This window comes from Dinoponera quadriceps, unplaced genomic scaffold (assembly GCF_001313825.1).
Source record: "Dinoponera quadriceps isolate SergipeBrazil2010 unplaced genomic scaffold, ASM131382v1 scaffold5230, whole genome shotgun sequence".
NCBI classification, from domain to species: domain Eukaryota; kingdom Metazoa; phylum Arthropoda; class Insecta; order Hymenoptera; family Formicidae; genus Dinoponera; species Dinoponera quadriceps.
In genome coordinates this window covers 197,224-212,871 of record NW_014559346.1, presented here as the reverse complement: position 1 = coordinate 212,871, position 15,648 = coordinate 197,224, and the positions used below count along the sequence as shown (strand labels likewise).

General features: G+C 44.8%; 2 protein-coding genes and 1 long non-coding RNA gene across 6 annotated transcripts; 2 read left to right on the top strand and 1 right to left on the bottom strand.

Annotated features, from left to right (window-relative positions):
* Positions 1-2,011: 2,011 nt before the first annotated feature.
* On the top strand, positions 2,012-5,768 carry LOC106750357 (nucleolysin TIAR). Of its 2 annotated transcripts, none has more exons than XM_014630668.1 (3): positions 2,012-2,763; positions 3,369-3,665; positions 4,432-5,768. In XM_014630668.1, exons 1-3 carry the CDS (start codon positions 2,176-2,178, stop codon positions 4,726-4,728), a joined length of 1,182 nt encoding a protein of 393 aa, XP_014486154.1. In that variant the 5' UTR covers positions 2,012-2,175; the 3' UTR covers positions 4,729-5,768. The 2 variants fall into 2 exon arrangements, with proteins under 2 accessions (XP_014486154.1, XP_014486153.1); XM_014630667.1 differs by having other exon boundaries at positions 2,012-2,781.
* LOC106750358 lies at positions 5,519-8,926 on the bottom strand. The gene is made up of 2 exons (XR_001374934.1): positions 6,814-8,926; positions 5,519-6,120 (listed from the first exon to the last, which is right to left on the bottom strand). It is a non-coding gene; the product is annotated as an uncharacterized LOC106750358 (long non-coding RNA).
* A 689-nt stretch (positions 8,927-9,615) lies between these two features.
* Positions 9,616-15,228, top strand: LOC106750345 (WD repeat and FYVE domain-containing protein 2). 3 transcript variants are annotated; one of them, XM_014630654.1, is made up of 8 exons: positions 9,616-9,704; positions 9,778-10,132; positions 10,667-10,808; positions 10,950-11,155; positions 11,248-11,487; positions 11,937-12,075; positions 12,391-12,590; positions 12,680-15,228. In XM_014630654.1, exons 2-8 carry the CDS (start codon positions 9,972-9,974, stop codon positions 12,816-12,818), a joined length of 1,227 nt encoding a protein of 408 aa, XP_014486140.1. In that variant the 5' UTR covers positions 9,616-9,704; positions 9,778-9,971; the 3' UTR covers positions 12,819-15,228. The 3 variants fall into 3 exon arrangements, with proteins under 3 accessions (XP_014486140.1, XP_014486139.1, XP_014486141.1); XM_014630653.1 differs by having other exon boundaries at positions 9,648-10,132; XM_014630655.1 differs by lacking the exons at positions 9,616-9,704; positions 9,778-10,132 and adding an exon at positions 10,148-10,377.
* Positions 15,229-15,648: the final 420 nt, after the last annotated feature.

Here is a 15,648-nt window from a genome sequence, read left to right as displayed (position 1 = left end):
TTGAAATGTTTGTAAATGATTCTTCTTCAAGGATGTCTTTCCAGTTGATGTGAACGGTCGCTATAAGAGTGTATTGGATGCAAAATAAAACCATATTACATGTAATCTCTCGGCACGCCGTTAATCACGTCCTAAACGACAATGGGAAGAATCAGGTCTTTACGTTATAAATTTCTCGAGCTAGAATTTTGCTCAAAATAATTAAAAAAGTAACAATATTTTTTCGCTCGAGGCGACAGTGAAGAATACCACCGCTCGAGATCGCAAAAGCAAATATTTCATTCAAACTTCGAGCGGACTCTGAACGTCGATTAACATAATTTTTTCCTTAGAGGGCGGAAACGTGAAAAGTGAAATGTTTTCTAATTAAAAAATTCACACTTTTCACGAATTCTGGCTGGAAGAGAAGATTATTCATCATCAACGCCTAAATTGTCATAAATATTTTCCTCTAGGGTGCGTTCGGGGAGACATAAATATAAACACTACTAGCGCTACAACACAAACATAAATACAAACACTAATAGCGCTATAAATACAAACACTACTAAACTGTTCGTGGGACGCTAATAGCGCGATAGCAAGTTCCACGAACCGTTTTGGCGTAACATCAGTATTCGGTCTGTCCTTTTTAGCTAAACTGCGCAATAAGTGCAATAAGTTAGAATGAGACAAGTATATTTTGTCAAATGTCCCTAGGAATAGGAAATTCCCATACATATCTCAAAACTTGACGATAAATGGCACATGCAAGAAAGGTATCGTGAATTTCTAACCGTGCGGAAAATGTATCGATAACTCGAGCACGCCATGCCGTGAAACCAATTGGAAAGCCCTATATCTGTTTGGATTAGAGTTGGGCGATATAGTATCGATACATGGGGAAAACCCTATTTCCCTATGTATCGATACTGAATCGCTCAGCTCTAATTTGACGGCAACAAACGGTTATGCATATCATATATTTCATCCCTGGGGGAAGGGGGAGGGGGGGGACTATCAACAAACAGGCATTCGGAGAAACACCGGCAGAAGAACAAGCGTAAGGCCACCGTTTCCACCGCGACGGTAGAACGGAGACGGCGGCGCCGCGTAGCGAGCGAGCGAGGGAGACACGCGCGGCCAGGCGAATTCGCATGTTCGCTGGACACGGTGTTCTCGGTGCGAGGACGACGGTTTTCGCGCTACCTGTTAGACGAAGGCTCGACGGATGATACAAAAACACGTGTCTTTTCCGTAGTCCCGTAGCGTCGATAATAAATCGCGTTCGCCCAGGGGGGTTGCGTTCGATCGTGCGCGGCCACCGTCAGCAGCAGCGCGAGAACGGTTCTCGCGTGGGGGAGAAAATCTCGAGCGGCGACGTGGACGACGACGACGACACCTCGCCGAGACGCGTTCTCACGTCTCTCACCAGATCCGTCGTCGAAGGGAAAGCGGGGCCCGTGCGTAGCGCGACGCGGCGCGGCCATTTTATGTTAGTATGACGTAGAGGCTGGGTGTAGCTTCGCGTTCTTATTGCCCCGGTTGGTGTGTGCTGTCGGTGTGCGCGGCGAGACCGAGAGGACGGATAGTTAGTAGACCTGATGCGCGGCGTCCCATGCTGCTGCTGGCGGAACGCTTGGATGCACGAGCGGCAGCGCGAGTGCGGCGGTGAACTGATCATCATCGCGTCGCGGCGCGCGGTGTTTCGTCGTACTTGGTTGTCTTCCCACGGCTGCTGTGTGTAGTTACACGCGGAAGCTAGGCAGGGTAGCCTCGAGCAGCGTGCGTGCGGCAGCGAGTCGGCTCTGGCTTGCCTATCTGGCGAGCGAAAGCGGTCGAGTGAACCGTGCGGAGAGAGAGAGAGAGAGAGAGAAAGAAAGAAAGAAAGAGTGAGTAAGAAAGAAAGAGAGAGAGAGAGAGAGAGCGAGCGAACGAACGAGCGAGCAGGAGAACGAGTGAGAAATAGGAAGGAGGAGGAGGGGAGGAAGAGAGAGCGTGTGCCACAGAGCGTAGTACGAACGAGCGAGTGAGAGCGTAGAAAACATTATCAACGAGCTGCTAGGTAGAGAGAGAGAGAGAGAGCTAGCGAGTGCCAACGGTAAGCCGAGAGAGTGAGTGAGAGTGAGAGTGAGTGTGCGAGTGCGTGTGTGTCCCGCTGCGGCAGTGTGGTACCGTGGCAGCGCGCGCGCGAACATGAGCGAGGAAAGCAATCCGCGTACTCTGTACGTGGGCAACCTGGACACGACGGTGTCCGAGGACCTTCTGTGCGCGCTCTTCTCGCAGATCGGCGCGGTGAAGGGTTGCAAGATCATCCGCGAGCCCGGCAACGATCCGTATGCGTTCGTCGAGTTCACGAACCACCAGTGCGCGGCCACGGCTCTGGCCGCCATGAACAAGCGCTCGTTCCTGGACAAGGAGATGAAGGTTAACTGGGCGACCAGTCCGGGCAATCAGCCGAAGCTCGACACGAGCAATCACCATCACATATTCGTGGGCGATCTCTCGCCCGAGATCGAGACGCAGACGCTGAAGGAGGCGTTCGCGCCATTCGGCGAGATCAGCAACTGCCGGATCGTCCGCGACCCCCAGACTCTGAAGAGCAAGGGCTACGCGTTCGTCTCGTTCGTGAAGAAGTCCGAGGCCGAGGCGGCGATCGCCGCGATGAACGGCCAGTGGCTCGGCTCACGCAGCATCCGCACGAACTGGTCCACCAGGAAACCACCGCCGCCGCGGTCCGAGAGGCCGAGACACTCGAACAATAGTAAACCCAACTACGAAGAGGTACGCCGGCCCAGCCAAGTCAGTCGATCAGTCAGTCGGTTATTTAGTTAGTTAGCTGTTTGCTTGAAATTTACGTCTTGTTCAAGTCCCGACTACTTACGATGACGCTACTCGCGTAACGGTGCGGTTATCTGTGATAGACCACTCGCACGATTGTGCCTGTAACTTCCGTCATTTCGCTTGTGTAAGTTAGGTGCAACTTACATTCGTTTCGGAGCAGTCGGTATGTGAGAGCGTAGTCTGCGACGGGCAACGGTAGGAATATATTCGTAAGAACGAGAATATCGACCGGTCATACTCGAATGTGTGGGAAACGATCGACTATGATCGGTTGATCTCTTGCTTCTTACAAAAATGTACCGTACTCTGCCGGTTGTTGACACACGCATTAAACACGTTCAGTCCTGTATTTGTATATCCTTGTATTTCAAATACGCCAATCACAACTGCAATCCTGATGTTATGTGTAAGGATACAGAGATCAATATACATGATTATAGGCTTAGAATAGGTAGCCACTGGTGATTAGTAAGTATGAGGATCATAGATGTTCGATATGACAGTTGATGTGTGACGATATCCTGAATGCAAATTGTTCCCCACAGGTGTATAACCAAAGTAGTCCGACCAATTGCACCGTATATTGCGGAGGCTTCACAAACGGCATCACCGACGAGCTGATAAAGAAAACGTTCTCTCCCTTCGGCACCATCCAGGACATAAGAGTATTCAAGGAGAAGGGATATGCCTTTATTAAGTTTACGACTAAGGAAGCCGCGACACACGCCATCGAATCTACACACAACACGGAGATCAACGGTAGCATCGTCAAGTGTTTTTGGGGGAAGGAGAATGGCGATCCGAATAGCGTCGGCCCTAATGCGAATCACCAGGCTCAACAGGTTATATTTCCTTCCTACACGCTTAACGATCCTTCTTCAAACGTGGTCAACAATGGATAGCGAGAGTAAGAAATTAACCAATCGTAGTCGATTGTTCCCCTTATATTCGAACATGATTGGTCGATTTCTCGTTCTTGCTTCCTGTGAACATCCTCGTACCGCTCATTGTAGACCATGCTTTAACCTAATTTTAACCTACATGTCATATCTATGGACATAGGTGTTACTTATGTATAATCTGCTGTATGTTTGTTCAGAGCTTATTCATAAGAATATTGATTGATACCGTGTGTTTCACTTAGAGATCTCCGTGGATTATTTATCTTTTATATCGGACTCGCCTTCCTGTATCTTGGGAGAACCGGTTCAATGTCTGTTTCTTAAACTGTCCGATAGAAGTCTCTGAGAATTTAATGATTACCCAGAATTTATGTATAGTTTATAACGATTTGATGAATTTTATATTGATTTTATATTTTGACGATTGAACTTATGTACTTTTTTTTTCCTTTTATTTAAATTGCCACTATTGACGTTAAATTACAACCAATCTTATAGATTATCTAGTAATTTGTCTCTATATATAATTTGTCTGTCAGATAACCATTCAGCAATAGTTTCTATACTCAAACCGACCTTATTGTGTTTTACGTTTATCTATTCTTTAGATTTCTTCTCTTACATTGTTTGAATTTACAATGACACACATTTATTTATACGTCCATTGTGCAAAGCCAAGAATAATTCTGAACATTGTCGGCAACAGGTGACAGCGGGAGCCGGACAATATCCGTACGGATACGGCCAGCAGATGGGCTACTGGTATCCGCAGAGCTATCCCCAGATGCAGGGTCAGTTCTTGCAACCTACTCAATATTACGGTCAATATTATGGCCAGCAAACCCAGTACATGAACAGCATGAGGATGCCTACACCCGGTGCGGGTACTTGGCAACCGGCCCAGGCGACTGCTGCACCGCCGACAGCGAGCGCACCGTTGCCGCCGGGCCAGCAACCGACTATGGTAACCTACACAATGCCACACCAATACCCTACGCAATGAAATTCATGATTGACCGGCGTCAGCTAATTGTTAACGTTACGATATATACAGTTGTCGCGTCTCAGGGGCTATCGCGAGGAATCGTTCTGTCATATACCTACTCCAACATTCATATTATATTCGGGTATATTTTCGCGTCAACACAGGGTTCAGGATGATCGTTTTCGCGAGACTACATTATTTCTTAAAACTTGAAGAAACAAACTTGGAAAAAAAATAAGAAAAAAAAAACGAACGAACGTTCGTTGCAAGCAAAACGGAGAAAAGGGAGAACGAGGGGTGTAGAGGGGGAGAGTATCTTTGCATTGTTGAAGGGATATTCATTCGTCGGTGTGGAAGGAGGATGATAATGCTTTTATCGTTGCTTTCTTTTCCTGTGTTATTCTCCCCGCTGAGGGAACCGTGCGAAACCGTTAATTGTACCCGGACGCGCGACCGTCGATCGAATCGACGTGTCGTGCTGTATCGATTATGTAATAATTGTTCGCGATGTATATTTGACGATTTTCGCTGGCGCGCGCGCACGCACGCTGATGCGATGTGTTGAAACAGGTATATCTCCGAACCTTTACTCGCGGTCCCCTGAAAAAAAAAACACACACATACACATACAACCGAGCCCCGCACACGTTGCGCTGCGCGAGCAAGTACGGTACGTACGTATGCGGCGATTGCGTTGTTGATACCTTTTAATATTTTTGTCACTGAATACCCCTCCCCCCGTGGACGTCCCCTCAGTTTAACCGCGGATCATTGACGAACGACACGCGACAAATGTTCATTTGAGAGAGAGAGAGAGAGAGAGAGAGAGAGAGAGAGAGAGAGAGAGAGCACCGGACATAGTTAATAAAATAAGGATAGAAAAGCGATTAGCTAGACACAGCGCCTGTGATGTAGCTAGATTTTCCGACGCGTGGATACGCCAACGCGTGCGGGGCTTTTAACAAAATAAATAAACTGCGCGAGAGTAACGAGAGAGTAACGAGTTACAACTTTCCTCGTTATGTGATATTTATCGTCGGTGGTCAATGTATAAAAAAGAAAAAAAAACTTTGCTATGATTATCTTTGAGGAGAAAAACCAACAATAAGAAGAGAAAGAGACGAAGTGTGAACGAACGAGCGAGCGAGCGAAAGAAAAAAAAAGAGAGAGATGTTTTTTTTTTGTTACAGACGTGTCAGCGTATCGAGGTTTGTCGTTCGGATACGAATACAGACGCGAATTAAAATTGCTACGTGTGTGCGATATGGTGCGCGTTAAGTAAATGACGTATCGACGTGTCGCGCGCACCGCGTGTATTCTCCTCGGCTGCGTCCGTCACACGCACGCGTTTCCGTTCCTGTCGAGGCGTCCCGCGACGCGTCGTGGATTCTTGTTGCGGTATATGTTAAACTGAAAAAGAAAAACAATAGATATAAGATATAAGAACAGAGAGAGAGAGAGAGAGAGAGAGAGAGAGCTAGCATCGACGAAGTAGCCAGTGATGGACGCAGTCGAAAACTATAAGGGGGAATCCGGGTGTCCGGGTGTGCCGCTATTAATACACTCCGTTGACGCGCGCGTCGCATGATATCGCTGACTTCTCCGCCGCGTGTAGACGTATAAACGACCTGGCCAGCCAAGTGTGGAGGGTGTAAGAAATAATTTGTATAATTTAAGTCTAAATTAGAGATAAAGGAATGGTAATGGTAAAAACACATCGCATACTTCCATCGGGAGAGGGATTTCATCTTCTCGCAGCAGGCGGAAGAAGTCGGCGATATTTCCGGTCTTGGAGTCGCAATAAAAAGTGTGTGTGTGTGTGTGTGCGTGCGTGTGAGAGAGAGGGAGAGAGAGAGAGAGAGAAAGAGCGACTGGCGCGCATCGAAAGAGAGAAGGGTAATATATATGTACATTCGTGCGCTCCCGTCATGCGTACGTCACGTCGATTGTTTTAAGTACGCGGTATACCGACGATGTGAGCGATATATCTGGATCTTCGCGAATACGAAATGGGGGGGGAGGAGAAAAAAAAGAAACGATTAATCGATTGACAATCAGCCATGATGTAACACAATGTCCACACAAACACACACACATACATACATATACATATGACTCCTCCCGCGCGCAGATTGGTCGTGATCGGCACGATTCTCAACTCCTTCGTCGTGTCTTCCAAGTTTAATAATGGTAACGGAAGTTTCCGTAACACAACAACCCGTGTCGTAGTAGTTGCTTCTCTCCGGCGTCATCCCCCCGTCCCGAGATCGCGCGCTCCCTGGGCCTCGGGTGGCCCGGCCGGAGACACACCGGTGTGTGCATGGTGTGTCGCCGGTACGTTCGCGGAAGTCGCGTCGTTCGGAGTATGCGAGCATGAAGAGGGCACAGTCGCGCAACGAATTCGCCTGCCGAAGTGGACAACGTCTCAACGGGGCGTGTTGTTTCTCTCTCTCGTGTCCGCTCTCGGCGGTCGTCGATTCGCTGTATCGTCGCGAGAAACCATCATCATCCGGGTGTGTGCGTGTATAAAGTAGCTGCTGCTCGTCGTAGGCGGTTTCTCACCGGCGACTTCTTCCGACACCCACACACACACACACAAATACATACACACACACGCGAGTCCTGCGGGAAGGACAGAAAGAGATAAAGCACACGATCATTCTTCGCGAGGCAAGCTCTGCTTTAATTAAGCGTTTAGTCTACAACGGGAGTATGTTCGCAAGAAGTAAGAATAAGAAGTTGGCCAATCGTATTCGAATGTGAGGAGAACGATCGACTGTGATTGGTCGATTTCTTACTCTTACTTCGTGTAAACGTGTGCTGCAACGTGGGCGGTGGGAGTATGTTGTAAGAAACAAAGCGGGATCTACGGTGAGAATTTAAGCCGTAAGCCTTGAGAAATCGACCAATCACTATTGATTATTCTTCTATAATTCGATTGTGATTGGTCAATTTTTTTTATGCTTAAGGCTTACTACATCTATCGTAGATTCGGCTTATAAGTGAGAAATTTAGTGATCATAGTCGTTTATTCCTCTTACATTCGAATATGATTGCTTAATTTCGTACTCTTACTTTTTACAAACATACTCCTACTATTCCTATTGTAGGCCCTAAAACGTAGCCTACAATGAACGGTAAAAGTATTTAATTTAAACAACGGAAACTAAAACAACAAGAAATTTATTACACATCGCATTTTCGTGTCACAGTAATTGTATTCGTTTAAATAGCATAGTTACTTTAAATTACTACTTGTCTGATAAAACTTACAATTTCTCCTCTGATAAATGCATCTCTATCCTGTTCTTAAAACTGAATGTAAGGAGAACGACTATGATCGGAATCGACTATGATCGGTTAATTTCTTGCTTCTTGCAAACATAATCTTACCGGCGATTGTAGGGCACGTTTAAATATACACACCCATCGTGGGCCACCGTTTCACTCGTTCATCAAAACGCCGCGTTGCGTTGAGTTGATTTCGAACGCAGAGCTCCCAGGTACCTTGTCCTCTGTCCGTCGCGATCCGAAACGACAGCTATACGCACCCATTCATTTAGTAGCACCGTCTCGTTTTGTATCGCAGTAAAGTATTCGTGAAAAGGGAGGGAAAGGAAGGAAGAAAGAAAGAAAGAAACGGATCGGATGAGAAGCGGAATGAATTCTGATGACGTGTTCGACGCGCCAGATATGCTTATCACATGACACATACACACACACACAAACACACACACACACACCTTCAGTTTCCACCACCGACGGTAAAATGCCATAAAACTGTCAAAAAATCAATTTGTATAAAGTCAACACGGGGCGAGACGAAAGCAGAGATGGAGAAACGAAGTAGAAGTTGGGGTAATAGTAACGATATACAATTGACTGCGATAAGTGATATCGACAAAAGAGAGATGAAAAGAAAGGAGAGAGAGAGAGGGGAGAAGAGAAAGAGAGAAAGAAAAAGAGGGGGCGGGAGAGAAAGAATTTATTTAGGGAAGGAGGTGGAAGCTGGCTTGTCTGCAGTGGAAAAACGATAAAAAACGGTGAAAACAGAAGAAGGTGAGAAAAAATGTTATATAAAAAGTAATTTAGGTACAGAGCGGGGTGCAAACCCTCGAAGATGCTTAGGATAATGTTATCTTATAATAAAAAGAAGAAAAAACAAATTGTCCTTTGAAATGAAAAAAAGGAATAAATATTTAAAATACACATTATCTGGCATAATTGCGTGAGGAAATCCCTTCGTATCCGCCGTGATATCCATGACGATGATGATGATGATCCTCCTTCCTCACCTCCTGACCGCGCGCCCGCAACAGCCTTTCCTACGACTTCACTGTCTAATCGAAAGGTTAAAATTTATTCAGAGCTAAAATTTAGTTTATCAAGACGATGATTAAAGAATTCTATTAATTACATTACTGGGATCCGGTTCATTCGCGGAAGGTTGATGCGTACGGTTTATCTAACGATATCATCGTGCGTCATGCACGCATGAACATTGATAATTTTCCCACAAATAAAAATTTACATGTTGCAACAATAGCCGCGATCAGGCTGTTACAAGCCGTTATCCCTTTCTCTTGAATTCTTCATCAACAGAGTCGATGATATAATACGTAGTGTTTATTCAAATGTGTAGTTGTGAATATTGCATACAACGTCATTATTAACAATATTTGATCGAAATGCTAAAAAATAATGTAAACAGTATTAGTTATTGCGCGAAACTATTACAATAGTATTTTACAATCATTACATTAGATATTACAACCATTTGTGTTACAATTAATTTAACATTAATACAGTGTATGTATTTGAAAGTCAGCGGGAATAGCGTAAACACGACGGACCAATCGGATGATGACGCCTCGTGTCCAGGCTCTGATTTTAGGGTCTCCAGTCTGTATTAATATGGCGTCATCGTTCCCCCATTATGCCCGTGTAACATTACGAATTAAGATCGAGATTCGATTGAAATGCGACCAATCAGAGTAAGCTTAACCAAACCTGCGTTTAGTGAACTTTCCCCTGATTCGTGAAATCAATCTCACTCCTAATACGTAGTGCGACACGGGCATAACGTCTGCTTCGCCGGACCATGGATCCGTATCCTCCCCCTCTCGCCCCCCGTTGTTTCTTTTCTCCGTCATCGAATGGTGCCAGTCTTGAGTAACGCGTGAGCCGCGACGACACCGAAGACCGACAACTGTCAAATGACAATCTCATTTGCGGGATTACGTGCGTGTGGTTGAGAAAGAATGGCAGCGGAGATAAAACCCGCCCCAGGAGTGAACAACGACAAATTCAGCAGCAGCCGTAAGCCGGTCCTTCTCTCGAAATTGGAGGGATGCAGTGACGACGTGAACGCGGCTATCATTATCCCGCGGGAGGAGGGTGTAATCAGTGTTTGCGATGACAGGTATCCATGCTCCTTTTAGCAAGATCGCGTCGTCGCGATCTCACGCGTCCCTCTCTTCGGACCGCCGTGGCGGTTTCAAATCCGTCGTCGTGTCGCGATCGGCGAGCTCCTACCTCCCCCCTTCCCCCCCTCGTCTGCCGCGCCGATTAATTCCCCGTGCGTGACTTCTCGGCCACGCGGACACACCTCGCCGCTCTCTGAATCCTCGGGATATCGTCGTCGCGCAACACTTGGAAAATATCACCGTAAAGCACGTTTTCGTGATAATTACCGTCGGATACAAAATAGTAGATTCCGATTGCACGCATTGGACCTCTGAAAATATCTTGTTCTGGAAACACAGTAATTTCTCAATTCCAGAACCATGTAGAATGTGAGAATTGAAGATCAAGCATATGATGTAGCGATAAATTGTGACACGTAGACTAAGAAATTTGCAGCATTGGGAAAAGTTGCGACTTTTGCGTGGAATCTTTAAATTGGTCTTGAAGACTCTCACGATTACCTGTTTTGTCGTTTTCATACTTTTTGTAGGACAGTCCGAGTATGGCTGAAGCGAGACTCCGGCCATTACTGGCCGAGCATTTGCCAGTACATGCCAGCAGGCGCTACTTCGATGCATTATTGCATAGAAACGAGGCAGCTGTTTGTGGGCTTGGATAACGGAGGCATTAATGTATGTTAAATTACTTTGTAGAATATTTATTTCACTTATAGAATGCACATTTATATTTCTTTACTTTATAGAATATATTAGGATTATCAGGATACTTGTTAGAATCGTTGTAATTGAAGAACGTTGACTTACCGGTTGCAGGAATTCATTTTGGAGCAGGATTACAATCGGATGACGGCGATGCGCGAGTACCTGGCGCATCAGGCGAGAGTGACGGGGATTATTTTCGCGCCAGACTGCGAATGGGTGTTGAGCATAGGTCGCGACAAGTTATTCCAATTGCACAGTTCCGAGACGGGACATAAGCTGGGGTCGTATCAGACGGACGCTTGGTACACCGCACTGCAGTATCCTTTTGACACGAAATCGGAGAAAGAGAGAGAGAGAGAGAGAGAGAGATATTACAAACGTCTATAGAAGCCTGACTCGCGTGTCACAGATTCGATACCCAGTCCAAGCATGCTTTCGTGGGCGACTACTCCGGTCAGATAGCGATGTTGAAGCTCGACAATAATGGCGTTACCTTTATTACCACGTTGAAGGCGCACAGAGGGAGCATTCACACGTTGGCGTGGGACTTCGAGAAGCAGCTGCTGTTCTCCGGCAGTTTCGACCGCAGCATCATCGTCTGGGACATCGGAGGTCGCCAAGGCACCGCTTACGAACTCCAAGGGCACCAGTAAGTGCGGAAAAAACTCAGCTTAGCACGGTGGTCTGACAGATATTTCTCTGCAAAAACTTCATTTCTAAAGTTTTCGCCCTTCAAGCTGTTATAAGTGCAGTTTTATGATGTTATATAATTGAATAATTATTAAAATTATCATTTGTTATTCTTCGATCAGTCATCAGTAAACGTAGTGTTAAAAGTCTTGTTCACTCAAAGGTCAATATTCTGTACTCATTTTCACCGGTAAAAGTGTCTCTGAAAGTAGTGTAAGAGGAACCGTCTGATTGACCGAGAAGCCAAAGAGTGCGGCCAATTGTGTACAGTCCTTAAATCCGTTCAGTGAAACAGATGGTTGAAATAGGTATCAAATTGAAGATTTTGTTGAGCTGAAAACAAATGTATAGGTTAGAAGTTGATTTGGTTTTTCTCTCTCTCTCTCTCTCTCTCTCTCTCTCTCTCAGCAACAAGGTGACCGCTTTGTGTTACGCGAGTGCGGAGCGCGTGTTATTGTCCGGAGGTGAGGATGGTGTGATCGTATGCTGGAACATGGCGGCAAACAGAAAGGAGACAGCAGCTTGGGTCGAGTCTGACACCTGTCAGGTATCCACGTGTAAAATTTTTTCTCGCACGATTGTAACGTCAGTGTTTGCCTTAGATGATTTCAGATTCATTTACATGATGATGAGATGAAAATTCGAAACATTCATCTTAGAGGAAAATGATTTTTTATTTATCTAGATGAAAGATAAGTAGCGGTGTTTATCCAGATAAATGTTAGATGATATTGTTTTCATGAGAAACTTTATAAAAATTTCATCTGGATACTGGCAAACACAGATTACACCGCTGTGTGAGAGAGCGACACGTTTCGCACGTAATGAAATTGCTTCGAAAATTAATCCGGGAATGTCGCAGGCGTGCGGGAGGCCCTTCTTCTGGAACATAAAGGCGATGATGGACCAACGGCAGTTGGGCCTGAGGCAGCACCACTGCCGCCACTGCGGACGCGCATTGTGCGCCCGCTGCACCTCGCAACGAATACCGATACCGACGATGGGCTTCGAATTCGAGGTCAGAGTCTGCGACCAGTGTCAGATACAGTTGAAATCCGAAAAGTAAGTCGCGCTCGTTTCGCTTTCTTCTCGTTCGGGCATGGTGGAAAGCATGCGTGATCTAATTCAATCAACAATTCCGATCTGTCTAGTCAACTGTCCCTGGCGTCTTTCCACGATGCCAAGCACAGCGTCGTCGGGATGGACTTGGACATCGCCAGGCGAAGATTGCTTACAGTCGGGCAGGATCGCGTGATTAAGATTTGGGATATATCCGCGCTCTTTCAGTGAATTTCGTTATGTATGTATGTTGGTAAAAAGAAAAAGAAAAAGAAAGAAAAAAAAAACGGGAATCAAACTACGCGGGATGTACGCCGAGGTATCGTCGTCGTATAGAACTCGGGAGAACAGATTCTCCCGGAGCCTATTTTTGTGATCATACGATTACGTTCGATCGACTCCGATTGGGTCCTTCGCGCAAGTCGCTTCCGGGTGGAGAGTAGAGAGCGAGATAGATCAGTCAGTCAGATTTATCCGTGATTTAACCTAAGCTAAGAGCATGGCTTAATCTCCATCTTTTCTGCATCAGACGCCGAGATAAACGCGGAGGATAGAGTGAGAAGTGGCAGTGTTGATTTAGCGGCTGTTGCTGAAAAAGAGAAAGAGAGAGATATACAGGGCGTCGACGGACGGTTATACTTCCAGAAGAGAGCACCTTGTTCGTGCGTAAACGAATAATCCTTGCGTATATGAACGTACACGCGAAACACACACACACACACACACTTTTCCTAGATTCGAGACACATCAGTAGTCAACGCCGTATGTCGCGGTAGTAACTACGAGTTTTGAAACATCTTTTGGAATATGAGATTGGATTTTTTATGATCGACTTTATACTCTCCCCCCCACACGTTAGATCGTTTCGTGGCGGGACTTTTTCAATTGAGACTTACCCCCGCATTCTGCTTGGCCCATCCCCGAAATTTGCGATCATCTCGTCTCACTTCACACGCCGGTGGCAGCGCACACCTTCCCGAGAGAACACTCACAGAATCGGGCAGCCCGCGGCCTTTCCCGAAATGTATATATCGCAATCACATATCTATGTATGGTTGCACACTTAGTTATCATCGAAGTCCTTTCAAGTACTTTCACGCTGCTACATTATTCATATTTTACATGTATGTTTCCGTTGAAAAGAAAAGAAAAAGAAATCACCACCAGGAGTCTAATATTCGATAGTGTTATGAGCATCGACTATTTTAGTGTATTTTATCAAACGCATAAGAAATAGGCGAGTATTTCAATAGTCTCGAACCCTTTCGTATCGTTTCTACAATATCCCTTAAGCTATATTGGTAACTTGAATATACATATATATAAGGTGAGGCACCTAACTTAGCTACCTCGAGAAAACTTACATGTAAGTTACACGTTGTACAAGAAATTATTATATACAAAAGTTGCATGATCTCGAGGTCATCACACGGTGTATAAATCTTTTTTTTTTATAAGCGCTTCAGAGATTTCAAGGTCAACTTCGTTCTTTTTAAATGGAATGTCGCATTTTTTTGCCATCGTTAGAAAGTATGTTTAATGTTGCGTTTAAACGTATTGCCATTAATTTGCCTGGACCTAAGAAATAACGAGATATTTAAGGAAACAAAGAGTGAAAAAGAAGTTGGAGATTTCATATCTTGGTTGAATGTAATAACATGAACAAGCCAGCCAATAACAATTTCTCGTGCAACGTGTAATTTACAAGTTTTCCGAGGTAGTTAAGTTAGGTGTCTCACCCTGTACACACACACACATACACACACACTATTTTAACTATATTATATTTTGAAACAACTCAAGTAGGTAGCGATATACTTTCACCTAAGTCCTAGTCCTATATTTGTTACAACTTACGATTGTTTAATTATTATTATTATATACTGTTTTATGTGAGTGCCAGCGAGTAAGAGAATATCCGCCGTTAATACGATATATATATATATATTGATCACTACCTTCCGACGACCGAAGTCTTCTCAAGTACAATAAAAATAGGTACAAGCTATGCAAAATTAATTCATCCGATGGCAACCCGACGCTCCCACGATCTTATTGTCGCGCGACAGAATTGTGTCACAATTTATTTTTCGTAAAGAGAATAAAATAAAAGGGACTCGAATGAGAATTTTCGGACAGTTCACGAAATCGATATCAGTGATCATGAGCTTCCATCCTAGACACCTTGCAATATCCGTAGATAAATAACTTTTTTGTAATACCAAAAAAAGTGAAACTCTTTTGTGTACTGTGCTGTGTGTGTGTGTGCGTGTGTGTATGTGTGTGTGAGAGAGAGAGAGAGACACGCATATGCTTCGTTCAATTTATCCCCCATCCTCTTAGTCTCGATGTACATAAAATGCATATCTTGTACCTGAAGCTGTGTGTTATGATCCGTCGCGGTGTGATCTTCGCTGTGATCACTATGATTTCGCACGCGCGTACACGCGCCGGAGAGAGAGACGATTATTATGTAGAAGGAATTATACACACACACACATACACACACACACACACACATACCCTTGTTATTAAAATGCCATCCGGATTTATTCGCGGGATAAATCCTGCATTTTGAGTAGACGTGCATGTGCAAATGCAATTTGCACGGCCCGAGTAAAAAAAAAAAAAACTATACGAATACGAATGTAATGTTTGTAAACTCGAAATAGAAGACATATTACAAGTACTACTGTCGCATTTTTGTATGTTGCTAAAAAAAATATATATATATTACATCCAACCGTAACACACGGAAGCCACATACAAATATACATATATATATATGTATATATATATATATATATATGTGCTTATTGTAAACATTACATTGCACCGGTACTTGACCAAACTTGACCGCGTCGTTCACGTTCGGACGAGTACCCGACATTCGTATAATTGTGTGTATGAGTAACGTGTAAAGAAAAGAAACGTGCGAAAAATGTCGAACTAACGCGTCGTTGCCACTCGCTATCAAAATCACAGTACAGTATGTAACTTACGGAGAATGTAAAGAAGAAGAAAATAGGAAAGGGGGAGAAGGAAAACGACTAAGCTATGT